General features: G+C 42.9%; 1 protein-coding gene across 1 annotated transcript; it reads right to left on the minus strand.

The window, feature by feature from the left end:
• Nucleotides 1–4,006: 4,006 nt before the first annotated feature.
• Nucleotides 4,007–16,558, minus strand: LOC136759224 (Golgi apparatus protein 1). The gene is made up of 10 exons (XM_066714125.1): nt 16,130–16,558; nt 11,412–11,474; nt 10,765–10,878; nt 10,144–10,232; nt 9,310–9,427; nt 9,069–9,161; nt 8,301–8,438; nt 7,254–7,377; nt 5,305–5,412; nt 4,007–4,127 (listed from the first exon to the last, which is right to left on the minus strand). The coding sequence occupies exons 1-9, from the start codon at nt 16,556–16,558 to the stop codon at nt 5,357–5,359; spliced, it is 1,224 nt and encodes a 407-aa protein (XP_066570222.1). The 3' UTR covers nt 4,007–4,127; nt 5,305–5,356.
• Nucleotides 16,559–16,581: the final 23 nt, after the last annotated feature.

Below are 16,581 nucleotides of genomic sequence, written 5' to 3' on the forward strand. Positions count from 1 at the left end.
AACCCTTGTTGTCAATCACAGAGGTCAGACGTTTCTTGTAGTTGGCCACCAGGTTTGCACACATCTCAGGAGGGATTTTGTCCCACTCCTCTTTGCAGATCCTCTCCAAGTCATTAAGGTTTAGAGGCTGACGTTTGGCAACTCGAACCTTCAGCTCCCTCCACAGATTTTCTATGGGATTAAGGTCTGGAGACTGGCTAGGCCACTCCAGGACCTTAATGTGCTTCTTCTTGAGCCACTCCTTTGTTGCCTTGGCTGTGTGTTTTGGGTCATTGTCATGCTGGAATACCCATCCACGACCCATTTTCAATGCCCTGGCTGAGGGAAGGAGGTTCTCACCCAAGATTTGACGGTACATGGCCCTGTCCATCATCCCTTTGATGCGGTGCAGTTGTCCTGTCCCCTTAGCAGAAAAACACCCCCAAAGCATAATGTTTCCACCTCCATGTTTGACGGTGGGGATGGTGTTCTTGGGGTCATTCCTCCTCCTCCAAACACGGCGAGTTGAGTTGATGCCAAAGAGCTCGATTTTGGTCTCATCTGACCACAACACTTTCACCCAGTTCTCCTCTGAATCATTCAGATGTTCATTGGCAAACTTCAGACGGGCCTGTACATGTGCTTTCTTGAGCAGGGGGACCTTGCGGGCGCTGCAGGATTTCAGTCCTTCACGGCGTAGTGTGTTACCAATTGTTTTCTTGGTGACTATGGTCCCAGCTGCCTTGAGATCATTAACAAGATCCTCCCGTGTAGTTCTGGGCTGATTCCTCACCGTTCTCATGATCATTGAAACTCCATGAGGTGAGATCTTGCATGGAGCCCCAGACCGAGGGAGACTGACAGTTATTTTGTGTTTCTTCCATTTGCGAATAATCGCACCGTTGTCACCTTCTCACCAAGCTGCTTGGCGATGGTCTTGTAGCCCATTCCAGCCTTGTGTAGGTCTACAATATTGTCCCTGACATCCTTGGACAGCTCTTTGGTCTTGGCCATGGTGGAGAGTTTGGAATCTGATTGATTGATTGCTTCTGTGGACAGGTGTCTTTTATACAGGTAACGAGCTGAGATTAGGAGCACTCCCTTTAAGAGAGTGCTCCTAATCTCAGCTCGTTACCTGTATAAAAGACAGCTGGGAGCCAGAAATCTTGCTGATTGATAGGGGATCAAATACTTATTTCCCTCATTAACATGCAAATCAATTTATAACTTTTTTGAAATGCGTTTTTCTGGATTTTGTTGTTGTTATTCTGTCTCTCACTGTTAAAATACACCTACCATTAAAATTATAGACTGATCATTTCTTTGTCAGTGGGCAAACTTACAAAATCAGCAGGGGATCAAATACTTTTTTCCCCTCACTGTAGATAAAAGTATATGGATTTAAAGTATGAGTGCATTAATGTCAAAGCTATGTTCACAAAGTATTTTGTAATATATAGGATCCGTATTTGTCTCCTAGTCTGGTAAGGGTTGTCTTTCTTTGCAGGTCTATGAAACACTATTTTCTATATTGCCATAATGCCATGTTGTACATGTATTTGTATATAGGCCTACCATGCAATACATTATTATTCAGTTATGTTTTTATTGTTTTTTGTACATTTAATTATTTTGCATTCACAAATACTGTAAGGAGCAAGGTACTTTGTCAAGACAATTTTAGTATGTGTTAACGTTACAAATATTATTCTCAGAAAGGTCCTCAAACTGCTTTTTCATATCATACCAAATAATGCTTAATTATCAAAACATATTTAAAATGCACTTATCTGAAGAAGTATAGAAAGGAGTATACACTCACCTAAAGGATTATTAGGAACACCTGTTCAATTTCTCATTAATGCAATTATCTAACCAACCAATCACATGGCAGTTGCTTCAATGCATTTAGGGGTGTGGTCCTGGTCAAGACAATCTCCTGAACTCCAAACTGAATGTCTGAATGGGAAAGAAAGGTGATTTAAGCAATTTTGAGCGTGGCATGGTTGTTGGTGCCAGACGGGCCGGTCTGAGTATTTCACAATCTGCTCAGTTACTGGGATTTTCACGCACAACCATTTCTAGGGTTTACAAAGAATGGTGTGAAAAGGGAAAAACATCCAGTATGCGGCAGTCCTGTGGGCGAAAATGCCTTGTTGATGCTAGAGGTCAGAGGAGAATGGGCCGACTGATTCAAGCTGATAGAAGAGCAACTTTGACTGAAATAACCACTCGTTACAACCGAGGTATGCAGCAAAGCATTTGTGAAGCCACAACACGTACAACCTTGAGGCGGATGGGCTACAACAGCAGAAGACCCCACCGGGTACCACTCATCTCCACTACAAATAGGAAAAAGAGGCTACAATTTGCACAAGCTCACCAAAATTGGACAGTTGAAGACTGGAAAAATGTCGCCTGGTCTGATGAGTCTCGATTTCTGTTGAGACATTCAGATGGTAGAGTCAGAATTTGGCGTAAACAGAATGAGAACATGGATCCAACATGCCTTGTTACCACTGTGCAGGCTGGTGGTGGTGGTGTAATGGTGTGGGGGATGTTTTCTTGGCACACTTTAGGCCCCTTAGTGCCAATTGGGCATCGTTTAAATGCCACGGCCTACCTGAGCATTGTTTCTGACCATGTCCATCCCTTTATGACCACCATGTACCCATCCTCTGATGGCTTCTTCCAGCAGGATAATGCACCATGTCACAAAGGTCGAATCATTTCCAATTGGTTTCTTGAACATGACAATGAGCTCACTGTACTAAACTGGCCCCCACAGTCACCAGATCTCAACCCAATAGAGCATCTTTGGGATGTGGTGGAACGGGAGCTTCGTGCCCTGGATGTGCATCCCACAAATCTCCATCAACTGCAAGATGCTATCCTATCAATATGGGCCAACATTTCTAAAGAATGCTTTCAGCACCTTGTTGAATCAATGCCACGTAGAATTAAGGCAGTTCTGAAGGTGAAAGGGGGTCAAACACAGTATTAGTATGGTGTTCCTAATAATCCTTTAGGTGAGTGTACATGTTATGAATTAGTTATCACAATTTTGTTTTCATTCCTTCAATACATTGTTTTAACCAATCTATCAGTAATGACTTTCATATTATAGACGTGGAGATTTTGAGTGTTGTTAGTGTTATTTGATTTGTATGCTTCAGAATCCCCAAAACATTAGATTTTCCACTTACATTATTTTATACAGACTTTTCCTTTATGCTCAAGATGTAATGTACAATAACATGACACATGAAATGATGAATTGTAAAATATAGTTTTATAATTCAAATCAGTTATGGATACATGTTTATTTTACTAGCATCCTTGGATTAAACGATGTGGCACTGAAAGTGATGTTTTTTATTTTATTGCCGATTTACATACAAATACAACTGATCCAACAAGTAGACCTCAACAACTCTTTGAGGTGAGGACACATTTGGCACCTTTTTTTTTTTTTTGCAAAATTAAAAAATGAAATATGCAATCTACCTTATTTTCTTTAGTATTTCATAATTTCAGCAAAGAAATTCTAGCAATTCAGATTGTATGTGTGTTAATATACAATATAATGCAATATGTTTATTTTTAGATCCAGTGACTGTGTTCAGATCAATTCAGTCCTATAACAACAGATCTGTATGCTTACCTTGGCAGCGTAACTCCACATGTCGATGCGATCCTGCAGTCTCTTCTTGCACTCCGGCTGTAAACGCACCCGTTTGTCACCCAGTGCCTCCATTAGACACGACATCTCTGAGAGCGAGGGAGAGGGAGAGGGTTAGACACAGAACGGTATTCAAATATCCACTTCCATCTTTACTTTGAGAAATACAGAGAAGGGAAGAGACAGATGTCACTTTAAAATAGCTTGAATTCTGTTCTTTTTGTTCCCTGATTTGAAATTGCCATCATAAGTGGGTGTGTACATGCAGACCTGAGCTGTGGATGCTTTGTACAAATACTGTTTCAATACTGAACAGTTTGTGTGTGTGAAGGGTTAGGGACTCACGGCGGCCTCTGCCCGGTGGAATGGCTGCACAATGGTGTTTGATGTCCAGGGCGCAGGCTGTGTGCAGGACAGGGTCCACGAAAATATCGGCCTTGCTCTCCTTCAGCATGTTCAGCACCTCCTATAAAAACATGCAGGGGAAGCGGCAATTAAAAACACTGATTCACTTGACCAAATGCATGGAAATAAATCTATAAGTGCAGCAGTTATTCATAGCTGACAAATATTCTAGTGAAATGTAGGGTAATCTATGGATGCAAGGAAATACACAGTGAAGCAAAGCTAAAGATTCAAGAAGGAGAACAGAACCACAGAAACAAACATGACGGATGTGCAACAGAACACTTCAGCTGGAAAGTGGTCTTCTGTAGTGGGCAGTGAGTGTGTATGTATGTATATCATTAGCCTATAATCGATCCACTGCCTCAAGAGGTTTCCACTTACTTCGATCTATAGTTTCCCTTTTCCATATAACTCCTGTAAAGTTGATCCTTTCATCTTCCCATCTTTCACATGGTCTTCTAGGTATTTTTTTTTTCATCTCTTCTCTATTTGCTTCCATGGTCCAACAATCTGTTCTTCAATGGCAATGCGTGTACACATTTTTCTTAGTTCTCGGATCCATTCATTTCTTTTTCTTCTTGTTATTCCAATCATATATCTTTCCGTGCTTCCTTATGTCATCTGCAGTTTCAGTATTTTTATATTTTGTTTCAGAGATATGTGAGGACTGGTAGTGTGCATCTCTCTTCAGGCAAATGGATAGATTTATTTTCAAGAGCATGCGGTATGTTCCAAACAACATCTTCCATCTGCAGTCCATCTCATTGCAAACACCAAATAAGTTACAGAAAAAAAAAAAAAAAAAAAATCAAAATTAATGATGGCTAAGAATTTTGTACAGAGAATTTTCCTCATGAACATTATGAGGGGACTTAAAACAAGTCTTAAAAGCTGTGGAAGCTTTTGTTTGATAAACCTAGAGGACTGCTTTAGGATTAACCAACAACAAGGACCTGAGGACAAAATTGGAAGTCAAGAGGAAATACCATTTAAGGTACACTTCATCCAAAGGTTGGGTGGTGTCTGAAACAAGCTTGAAGAAGTTTAGTCCCTGGAATGTGTCAACAAACAGCTGACAGAAGAAGCTACCTATATCCAAAAATGATTTGTAGCCTCTGATATTCTTGTTTATAGCTCAAGATAAATAGATGAAACTGGTTCTTCCCAGTGGAAAAAGTTACTCTCAGCACTGACTGGGAGCAGGATTAAAGAGCGAAAGAGCAGCCGTATAGTACCTTCTTGCAGGCATCATTCCTGATCTTCAGCAGGTTGACCTTCAGACACTCCTCAACTTGGCCTACCTGCTCCTGCACTGCTGCCTCCTCCGCACACAGCTGCGATTTCTGACGAAAAGACACACAGATAAAAATCAGCACCACCATTTTACCTGCTCTACCTAAATATGTGAGAAGCAGCGTCTTGATTTCAAGAGAACTGGTAAATCACATACATTTAGGAAAAGGAAGTATGCAAATGAAGCAGTTCAAATGCCCAACACACTCTGCGTGTTCACTAAATGATAGTAATTTTCACCAATACCAAGTTAGAGAGAATGTTTTAAATTTAACTTGATCATGTAATTAGACCAATAAAGTAGTAGAAAGCTGGGATGAAACAAAACAAACAGTAGAAACAGCTGTCCTCCATAGAATGAGCTTGACAGCCCAACACACATGAAATGGAGGAAGATAGTGATCTTCACTTATAGACGGGTGACAAATTAAAGGAAAAACCTGAATAATTGAGTGGAGGAACATAACGAATGCAGATGCCTCCAAACATGTGAACTGCATGATACAATTAAGCAATTAACACCCTATCATGCTCTGTGGAATGTATACAAATGCGGAGCAGGCCCAGTTGACATACATTTTGGATCAAAATGGCAAGAGGAAAGGATCTGAGTGACTTTGAAAGAGGGGTCATTATTGGGGCATGAATAGCAGGCGCTTCAGTCACAGACTGCTCAACTTGCTAGTGTTTCAGTGGGAACAGTGACTAAAGTTACTTCTGCATTTAGATCTATGGGAAAGACATCAGTAAACAGGGTTGGACATTGTGGTCAAAAGCGCACATTCGCTGACCGTGATGCTCATACATTACTGCGATATGTAAGAAAAAACAGAATAGCAACCCTTTCCAAGGTGACTGAGAATATCAATGCAGGACGTGATCTGACTGTCAGCAAGAACAGTCCGTCGAGAACGACACAGAGGATATTATAGGGGAGGGGAGGGGAGTTTGTTCAGATTGAGACGACGCTCTGTGTGAAGAAGTGTCTCCTGTTTTCCGTTTTGAATGCCTTGAAGCCCGATTTCCATTTGTGTCCCCGGGTGTGTGTGTCCCTGCTGATCTGTTCCAGGGTGAAAAGGTTCAGGTCCTCAGTCTCTCAGTAGGACATTCCCTTCAGACCTGGAATAAGTCTGGTTGCTCTCCTCTGAACTGCCTCTAGAGCAGCGATATCTTTCTTGAAGTGTGGAGCCCAGAACTGTCCACAGTATCCAGATGAGCTCTAACTAGTGCATTGTACAGTCTGAACATCACTGCCCTTGTTCTCAATTCTACACTTTTGACAATATACCCTAACATCCTGTTTGCCTTTTTTATTGCTTCCCCACATTGTTTGGATGGAGAAAGTGAGGAGTCCACGTAGACTCCTAGGTCTCTAGTTCTATTCCTCCCATAGTGTAATTATAGTGGACATTTTTGTTACCTGCATGTAATACCTTGCACTTTTCCACATTGAATTTCATCTGCCAGGTGTTGGCCCACAACTGAATATTATCTAAGTCCCTTTGAATAACCTGTGCTGCCGAGATTGTATCTGCTGAGCCACCTATTTTAGTATCATCATCACATTTGACAAGTTTGCAAACTATCCCAGAGTCCAGATCATTAATATAGATTAGAAAAAGCAAAGGCCCTAGTACTGATCCCTGTGGAACTCCACTAACAACCTCACTCCAGTTAGAAGCAACACCTCTAATCGACACCCTCTGTTTCCTATACATCAACCAGTTCATAATCCATCAACTTACATTACCCTGAATGCCTACAGCTTCCAATTTGAGGATCAGTCCTACTAGGTAAACATTTTAAAAAGCCGGGTTCAAAAAACACTTCTCAGAGAGAGACTGCAAACTATTTGGTAAATCATAAACATGTAAGGGGCTCAAACCCACACCTGTGTTCTGTGTGATCTGGCGCTTGGTGATCATCTGTTTGCACTTGGGGTCCATCATCTCACTGTTTTTGTTCTGCTTAAGGCACTGTAGCATGTACTTCGCATCAGCCTCCGTACAGAAGCGCTGAAACACAAGAGTACAGACACAAAAGCACTTTGTTAATCAATAAGGGACAGAGTCCCTGACAGGGAGCAGCCCTGCCTGATCCCCCTGCACATCAGGAAAGGAGCCAGTGATCTCACCCACACTGTGGATGTCACCGTAGATTAGGGTTGAACCCAAATTTTTACTCGGGATATAATCAACAAAGTTGTACATGACAGATCGGCATCATTAGGATAAAACCGTAGAAAGGAAACATTCAATACTCCCACAGAAACAAAAAGTGTGTCACGAAGCTCAAGTTTAGAATAAATTGAGCAGATTGAAAACATCAACTCAGAACTGAAAAGTCATAAAAATAAAAATAAATAAATTTGATGCATATTCGATGGCCCATCACCCTATTTTTCCGAAAGATCCATCAGCTTGTTGTCATTTACTTCACAATCCAGAACTGTTGCTATTATTTTACATGATTATTTTATTCCAGGCAGTGCCGTGTAGGCTACAGCAGAGTGCAAACTGGTTCTGGGTGGTGAAATAAACTTTTGATGACAACAAACCAATGGATCTTTCGGAAAAATTGGGTGATGGGCCATCAAACATTCATAACATTTTATTTTGTAATGATTTTCATGACTTTTCAGATTTTCTCCATTGACTTCCAGCAAAGCAGAGTTAGTATCCCAGTGACGTCACAGCATAGTTTTCGAGCTCTAATTTCTGGTACATACAATGAGCTGGTCATGAAAAGCTCACTACATGTTTCTACTTATAGAATAACCCGAGAAAATATGGATTTTTGGTGGAGTTCCCCTCTAAGCCTCTGTACAGTCTGGCAGTGAAGTCCAGTAAACCAACCCCCACTCCCCCCAGCAGCATTGGGTAGCAGAGTCAGTCCCCGCATAAACCATGAGCAGAGTCTCCAGCGGGGGTGGGCTCACCTTGATCATCTGCTTGCACACCCTCATGAGAGTGTAGTCCAGTTCGGGGTCCATCATCTCCGTCTCCTGCAGCTTGAACACCCTCTGGTGGCAGCGGGGAAGCAGCTGCTTCTTGTTCTCCTTCAGACACTCGATGACCTGGGGGTTTGGGGGTCCAGAGACAGATCAGCAGGGGCAATGCCAGCACAGGGCCAGCGCAGCTCAGGAACATTCAGAGTATGCCAAGATTGGTCCAAATCAGCAACCATTCAAATCACTCGCTGGTCCCGAGGCAATGAGGCACAGAGCTGCTTGTTATAGAGTCACATGGCACCAAGGAAGCCCATGTTGACTTCAAGCTTCAGTCCAGGACAACACTTGGCCAATTGTAGAACAGCAGCATCATAAGGAGAAAAATGTAGGTCAACTCTTTAACAACTACCAGCCTAAGATTACTGTCCTTAATTACAGAGTTGGGGATCAATTGCTTGTTTAATTCCAATTCCTCCTAAATCAAATAGTCAGCTCCATTTTATAACCTTTTTTGTATTCCTATAAACTGAAACAACCTTAATGGACCCCAGCTCTGCTTCAACATGACATGAACAAGGGAGGCATGTGTTCCCTTTCTGTTCCAGTATCTCCTGGAATTACCCAACCAAACTTATTTAATTTAAGATTTAAATCACTAGTCAGTTACAATCTAGGTGAAAGCAGTCCTGAACAGTGTGCATTATAAAACACTGAGTATCTCCCCATCAGCCTCAAGGTTCAGTGCATTGGTCGTACCTGTGCATTTCCAAAGGCCACATTACGGCAGTGATTCCCAATGTCCTGCTTACAGGACTCATACAGCTCCGGCTGCAGGCGGATATCCTCAGACTGCAGGAACAAACAGATCACATGAGATCCCAGACAAGGGAACCGCCTGTATCGTGTGCTGCACTGACTGTGACTACACTGGACACAGCTCCTGGGGGCAAAGACTGTGTGTGTGCGCGTGTGTGTGATGCACTGAACAGGCCCTCACCATCTCCAGCTCCTCCACACGCAGCTGTTTGCGACACTTCAGAGACACGCGCTGCTCCTTGACTTCCTGCAGAGTGTCATTGCGCACTGTTGTGCTCAGACAGATCACCACATCCACCCTGCAGAGAAAGGCAGCACTGCTAAGGACCAGCACAGCACACAGCAGCACACCTACACACATGGTCTACAACAACTCCTTTTAACAGGCCAGATGTTTGATCCATTTATCTTTTATGTTAAAACTTTAATGGCTTTTATGTCGCATTTAATGCATCCCATTCTGGGGCCCAAATCAGCTGTGGAGGATGACTCACCAGTCTTTAATTTGATTACAGCAGAGTTAAGCCTTGTTATGTATAGAGCAGGATACAAGTCATTTTGCAGTTATGAATAGCAGAACACTTGATGGATTGCAAAGGACATGGTATGGTCCAGAAGTCAGAATCTCGAACAATAAACCCTGGCATTCCTGACATATCGCACTCCGATGGTACACATTAATTGGTGCCTTTCAAGAGCAGACTGACAAACTGAATGACTGAGCACAGTATTTTATTTTTTATTTTTTAGAGAATTTGTAAATAAATTACACAAAGCAGTTCCCTCAGTTCTAGGACTGGCAAACAATGGACAGAGAAGGACAGATTCTCAGCGACAACTACCAGCACTACACAACACAAAGCACAAAGCTGTCCACCTTACCAAGACCCAAACACCGCCCCCCCGTCAGACTGCATACGTGACACAGCGACGCCCGCTGAAGACCACAGTCAGTATAGAGACCCTTAGCTGTGTAATCCAGAGGCTCATCTACCCCGGCTCATTGCACACTTACTTCCTTTTGATGTTGGGGCAGAGCTTGAGCACGTCCTCCTTACAGGCCATCTTGAACTTGTAGGAGAAACGGAAATCCTTCATCTGAATCTAAACAGATAACAGGAGAAAGAGAGGGATCAGATCTGATGAACAAGATGCTTGAAAGTTTTTCACTGTTTTCAGTGTGTGTGTGTGTGTGTGGTATTCCTCTGATTAATTATAAATGGCTTTCTAAAGAACTGATGTATGTTTTCTAAAAAGTGCCTGGACTTTTCTATTCACAAATATATATATATATATATATATATATATATATATATATATATATATATATATATATAATTCCGGGATATTGGCAATAATAACTGAAATGATAGCAACAATACAATAATGTTTTGTTATTCCCTTTTCAAAAGAACACCCTCTGATTTAAAAACACAAATATATAAATATATAAGCAAGGCAGACCATCTCTTTGTTAACAGTTTCTTTCCCCATTTGGCAACATTTGTTGTGGGTCGGTATGATTTTCTCCACATAGTGAATTAATTGATGAATATAACGGACGTAAGGCAGGAGTCGCATGACCTCACGTGACCCATTTATTCATGGCTGCTGGATGAGGTTTGATGAGCCTTACCAGCTGGAAGTGCGTGACGCCCACAGCACACTTCTCATTCATCTCCTTCTGGTGCTTGTTATGCACCAGACACTCCATCAGGTCCCCGGTGTCAATCTGGTTATCAGCCACCTCCTGGGGGAGAGAGTGGATAACCAGACGGTCAAAGATGCCACATTTGGCACTTCCGTTTTATATTCCCCCCCCCACCACCACCATTTATTGCAATGAAACTGGTGGAAATTAATAATTTCAGATGGAAACCCCAGCAGATTCTAGTTATTAAAATTGAGTTCACCAAGTGAACATCAGCAAAAGCCTGCTCAGAGGTAGTAAAGCATTACTACTGGAAGACAATAGTTTTCACTAAGAAATAATGAATAGACTGGCACACTGTACAGGCTTGATACACATGGATTTTCAACTCAGATTTAACTGACTGACTACTTTCAGGGCAGGTACAATTACAGGTATCTATCTTATACAGCCGTGACAACACTGGGAGAAATGGGATGGTAGATTTTCCAAAACACAACCCTCACCTTTAAAACAAAGTGTAATAGTTAACAAGTTCAAGCTGGGGTGGAGGGAGTGAGGAGCTATTATCGGCTACACTGCCTGGTCAGACAAGACTAATGGAGATGGAGAGGGTGTGGGCAGTGACTCACATGGCAATATGCCTGGATGACTGGCTCACAGGCCCGGATCAGCAATGCCTCTATCTGGATGTCCTGTGGGAGGAAAAACGGTCAGTAAACTGCACTTTTCTCCACAAGATTATTATAATTCACGTGTTACGATAATACAAACGTATATGTATATTTAAATATATAGATACTATGTTTTGGGGGGGGATACAAAAAAAAAAAAAACATTGACAACAGCCTGACCCTCAAATCTGGTTCACTGTAACACACATGCCAGGAAAAATTGAAATCTCAGCTGCATCCAACATTAGAGATCCTTCCCAGTCAGATCAGATCAAGTAGCTTGTTTAATGTTTGATGAACTGACAATCCAGGATCTCCTACAGCAGTGCTTCCTTGTGAACAGTAGACCAGGATTAGAGACACACTTTGGTATGTAGCATGGATCTACAATTATGGTCCTATGTCACTATGACAATTGTTCATTTCAGGTTCAACTCTGGGCATTGAGGGCTGCCGTGTATTCAGGCCTTCAAATGATCTCTAAAATTATGGACAGATAGAACCATCCCACCCACCTGCCACCTGCATCCTCCCCCAACTTTGACCCCCCCCCCCTCTTATCCCTCTGTAGTCTGGATAGCAAGTGCAGCTCCAGTCTGCTAATGGGAGTCTGCTGCTCAATATGAAGCTGAATGAAGCAAGGCACCAAGAATGTTTTAACCAAAAAATAATATAAATACGCAGATTCCGTGTTTGCTCACAGATTATTGTACATTTACACTCACCTAAAGGATTATTAGGAACACCTGTTCAATTTCTCATTAATGCAATTATCTAACCAACCAATCACATGGCAGTTGCTTCAATGCATTTAGGGGTGTGGTCCTGGTCAAGACAATCTCCTGAACTCCAAACTGAATGTCTGAATGGGAAAGAAAGGTGATTTAAGCAATTTTGAGCGTGGCATGGTTGTTGGTGCCAGACGGGCCGGTCTGAGTATTTCACAATCTGCTCAGTTACTGGGATTTTCACGCACAACCATTTCTAGGGTTTACAAAGAATGGTGTGAAAAGGGAAAAACATCCAGTATGCGGCAGTCCTGTGGGCGAAAATGCCTTGTTGATGCTAGAGGTCAGAGGAGAATGGGCCGACTGATTCAAGCTGATAGAAGAGCAACTTTGACTGAAATAACCACTCGTTACAACCGAGGTATGCAGCAAAGCATTTGTGAAGCCACAACACGTACAACCTTGAGGCGGATGGGCTACAACAGCAGAAGACCCCACCGGGTACCACTCATCTCCACTACAAATAGGAAAAAGAGGCTACAATTTGCACAAGCTCACCAAAATTGGACAGTTGAAGACTGGAAAAATGTTGCCTGGTCTGATGAGTCTCGATTTCTGTTGAGACATTCAGATGGTAGAGTCAGAATTTGGCGTGAACAGAATGAGAACATGGATCCATCATGCCTTGTTACCACTGTGCAGGCTGGTGGTGGTGGTGTAATGGTGTGGGGGATGTTTTCTTGGCACACTTTAGGCCCCTTAGTGCTCAGTTTGGAGTTCAGGAGATTGTCTTGACCAGGACCACACCCCTAAATGCATTGAAGCAACTGCCATGTGATTGGTTGGTTAGATAATTGCATTAATGAGAAATTGAACAGGTGTTCCTAATAATCCTTTAGGTGAGTGTATATATATATATATATGCATATGTTCAATGTAGTAGCGGCTCATGGCTGTTAACACTGGTGGGGCGATCTCTGAATCGCTAACCATGCCCACTTTTGAAATTGTGCTTTGAATAAAGACATGAAAATGAAATGGAATTCAGGCAAGCAGAGATTGAGTCACACTGAGTTTTAGGCTATAAGAGAAAACACAGTAAATAGCCTACTTGATGTTATATATATGGAAGTGAAGTAGCCAGTTATTAGATCAGCAGGTAATCCGAGAGAGCTGCACGTCCCTACTCCTCCCCAATTGTTATTTTGAGACAGAAAGCAAATGAATGCAAAATGCAAAAACAAGGAAAGATGCATATCCATTACCTTGTATTGAGGAATCTTCGGATGCATTGAGAGAGGCCATTGGCTTTCTACTTTGGATTTGGCCAGTGGCTACAACCAAGTGGCTGTTGCTGACAAAGACTGGTCAAAGACCATTTTTTGTACACCTTTTTGGACTATTTGAATTAAATTGCATACCCTTTGGGTTGTGTAATGCACCTAGGACATTTCAAAGGTTAATGGAGAGAATTTATGTAGAACAGAGTTTCCAGTCTCTGTTACTCTACGTGGATGATGTGGTTTTGTTTTCGTCTAATATAGATCAGCAATTACAGAGACTGGATTTGGTTTTAACATGCTTGAAGACCTATGGTCTGAAAGTTAAACTGAGCAACTGTCGCTTCTTTCAACAGGTGGTCAAATATTTGCGGCACGTGATTTCCAGCCAAGGGGTAGCTACAGACTCAGAAAAGATCAAAGCAGTAGCTGCCTGGAAGAGACCAACTCAGTCAAAGAAACTGCTGTCTTTCCTTTTTGCAAGTTATTATCGTCGATTTGTAGACCTAGCAGCTCAAGGAGTAACTGCTAACAAAGACTGGTAAAAAGTGAAAGTCTCCCTAACAAATTCCTTTTCTCCAACAGTGGACTGTGGACTGTGAGACTGCTTTTGAACAGTTAAAGACCAAGCAGATTTCTGCCCCTGTATTAGCTGATTGTATTAAGCCTTTCTTCCTAGAGGTGGATGCTAGTCACTATGGCTTAGGGGCTGTCCTCTCTCAGGACCATGGCAGTCAAAGAAAACCCATTGCGACAGAGAATAATATGCAGAACTATATTGCAATGAAAGTTCTTGGGTCTTAAATGGGCAGTGACAGAAAAGTTCTGTGATTATTTGATAGTCACTGACAATAATCTATTGAGTCACCATAGCACAGCGTTGGCAGCACACTTGGCTTAATTTGACTTTGATATAGTATACCGACCTGGAATAAATAATGGAAATGCTGATGCTTTGTCTACATAGTATTTAAATATGGAACACATAGCAGGACAATTTGATGCTGAGCATAATGTTCAGGCAGCCCTGGAGAACAGTGTTGATGGCATTCGTTTACCTCCAGCCCTGACCGGAGCTGCCTGTAGCATATTATAACAGGAGATACCACTAGTAGAGGCGACTGCAGAAAGTGTCTCCTTGTTTCCTGAATATTCTATGGAACAGTTGCAGGGAGCTGACACTACCCTTGGACAGTTCCTTTCCTACTGGAAGAGGGGAAAGGTGCCAGAGAAGACATCTGAATCTAAGGGAACAATCTATTGAATCTAAGCTGCTGACACAGTGGGACAAAGTTGCAGTGCTTTGAGGCTGAACTAATCTGGGCTCTGTAAACCCTATGGCATCCAAAAGAGCAGGACTGCCTCATACCACCCTCAAGGGAATGGGCAGTGTGAAAGATTTAATCGCACATTACAAGGTCTGTTACGCACACTGACACCAGAAAGAAAGGGACAATGGACCAAGTGTCTGCCAGAGGTACTGTTCACATACAACACCACGGAAAGTGCGACTACAGGTTATGTTTTTATTGTTTGGGTGAGCACCTACCCTCCCCATAGATCTCTTATTAGGAGGGTGAGAAATGCAGTGTTCAGAAGACCCCCCTAATGACTGGATGGGGAAACATCAAAATACAATGCACATAGCATAAGGGGTGGCAAGAAAGCAAGAAAATAAACAACTTTACAGTCCCCAAATTGCTTGTTTTTATATGATTAATAAAAAAGAACAAAGGAGTGTACTACTCTGGTGTCTTCCTTAGTTAGGACTGTTACTGAACCTATGCAACACAGGGATAACAAAATACTGTGTTCTGTGTAGAGCACCACAGAGCCCAGTTTTCTCGTCACACCATGCACTTGAAAATGTCCTGTTGTATGTTTTCCCCTTCCCCTTGTTTGATGGGTAATGTTAATGTCTGGTCTGTTGGGGCCAAGCTGCTGAATTACCAACTTGTCTTTTATTTGTAGTCCTTCAAATGAAGAAGCTCCACATATAAGAAGAAGTTACACATATAACAGTGCAGCTGCATTGATCGCCATCTTTACAGTCACCTAACCGTGCGGACTGACACAAGAGACTAATGAAGGGCTCAAAGTTGTGCAGTATGAGGGGGACTAATTGTCGTATGTATGCATGTATGCATTGCCATTCAGTCAAAGAATATACTGTTTGGAACTTGTTCTGGTGCAGCACACATACAACCATATATTAAAACAGAGACAGCCCCACATTTCCCATCATTGATTGTCTGCTGGACTGGTGCTTTGAGCTAAAATGTCGCTGTTCACTGGACTGGTGCTGTGCTTTAACCTCATCCGTTTTTGTGCGTGGCGACACCTACAAATATAGCAGGAGTCACACATAAATCCGGTCTCTTCCCATATTGCCCTATGCATACAATTAAATGGTGGATCGGCACAGAATGGAATGCACTGTGCGCAAACCCTACGCAAATCACGCCCTATGTAACTATCTATCTATTTATACATTTATGTATGTATTAATTCAATTATGTATTCTTTTCTTTATTATGCTCGATAGGTAATCTATTAAATACCAGGCAGTTGATGCAGACCACCCAGTCCCCCTCTCTCTGTCTCTATCCCCGCAGGCACACCCTAGCTCTCTGCCCCGGTCCTCTCGTCGCCGCTGACGCCACCTCACCTCTTTCTTGTCCTGCAGACACTCCAGCACGGCCAGGTTGTTGCTCCAGGTGTGCTTGGGGCAGAGCCGGGTCAGGTCCTCCCGACAGGCCTCCTCTTCGGCCAGCTTCCAGCCGGTCGCCCGGCGGGGCTGGGAGGCCGCAGCTGCGGGAGCCATATTTCCACCGATCGGCCCCCCGCCCTGGATTGGATTTTGCAAAGAATTGCCAGCGCCGAGCAGGTTGCCATTGTCCCGGCAGACAGAAGAAGAGATCAAGACGGACATCAACAGCAGGAGCAGCTGAACGCGTCTACACGCCGCCATTTGTGGGAAAGTGTTTCGGGAAGGAAGCTGCAGCAGGAGGGCGGTTTGCAAGAGACGGGCTGGGAGTGCAAAGGCCCTGGACTGTGACCCAGAGATGTCCACCCAGACCCGGACACACTCCCCCATCCGCCTGCATCACAGCCATGCTT

This window comes from Amia ocellicauda, chromosome 9 (genome assembly GCF_036373705.1).
Source record: "Amia ocellicauda isolate fAmiCal2 chromosome 9, fAmiCal2.hap1, whole genome shotgun sequence".
NCBI classification, from domain to species: Eukaryota; Metazoa; Chordata; class Actinopteri; order Amiiformes; family Amiidae; genus Amia; species Amia ocellicauda.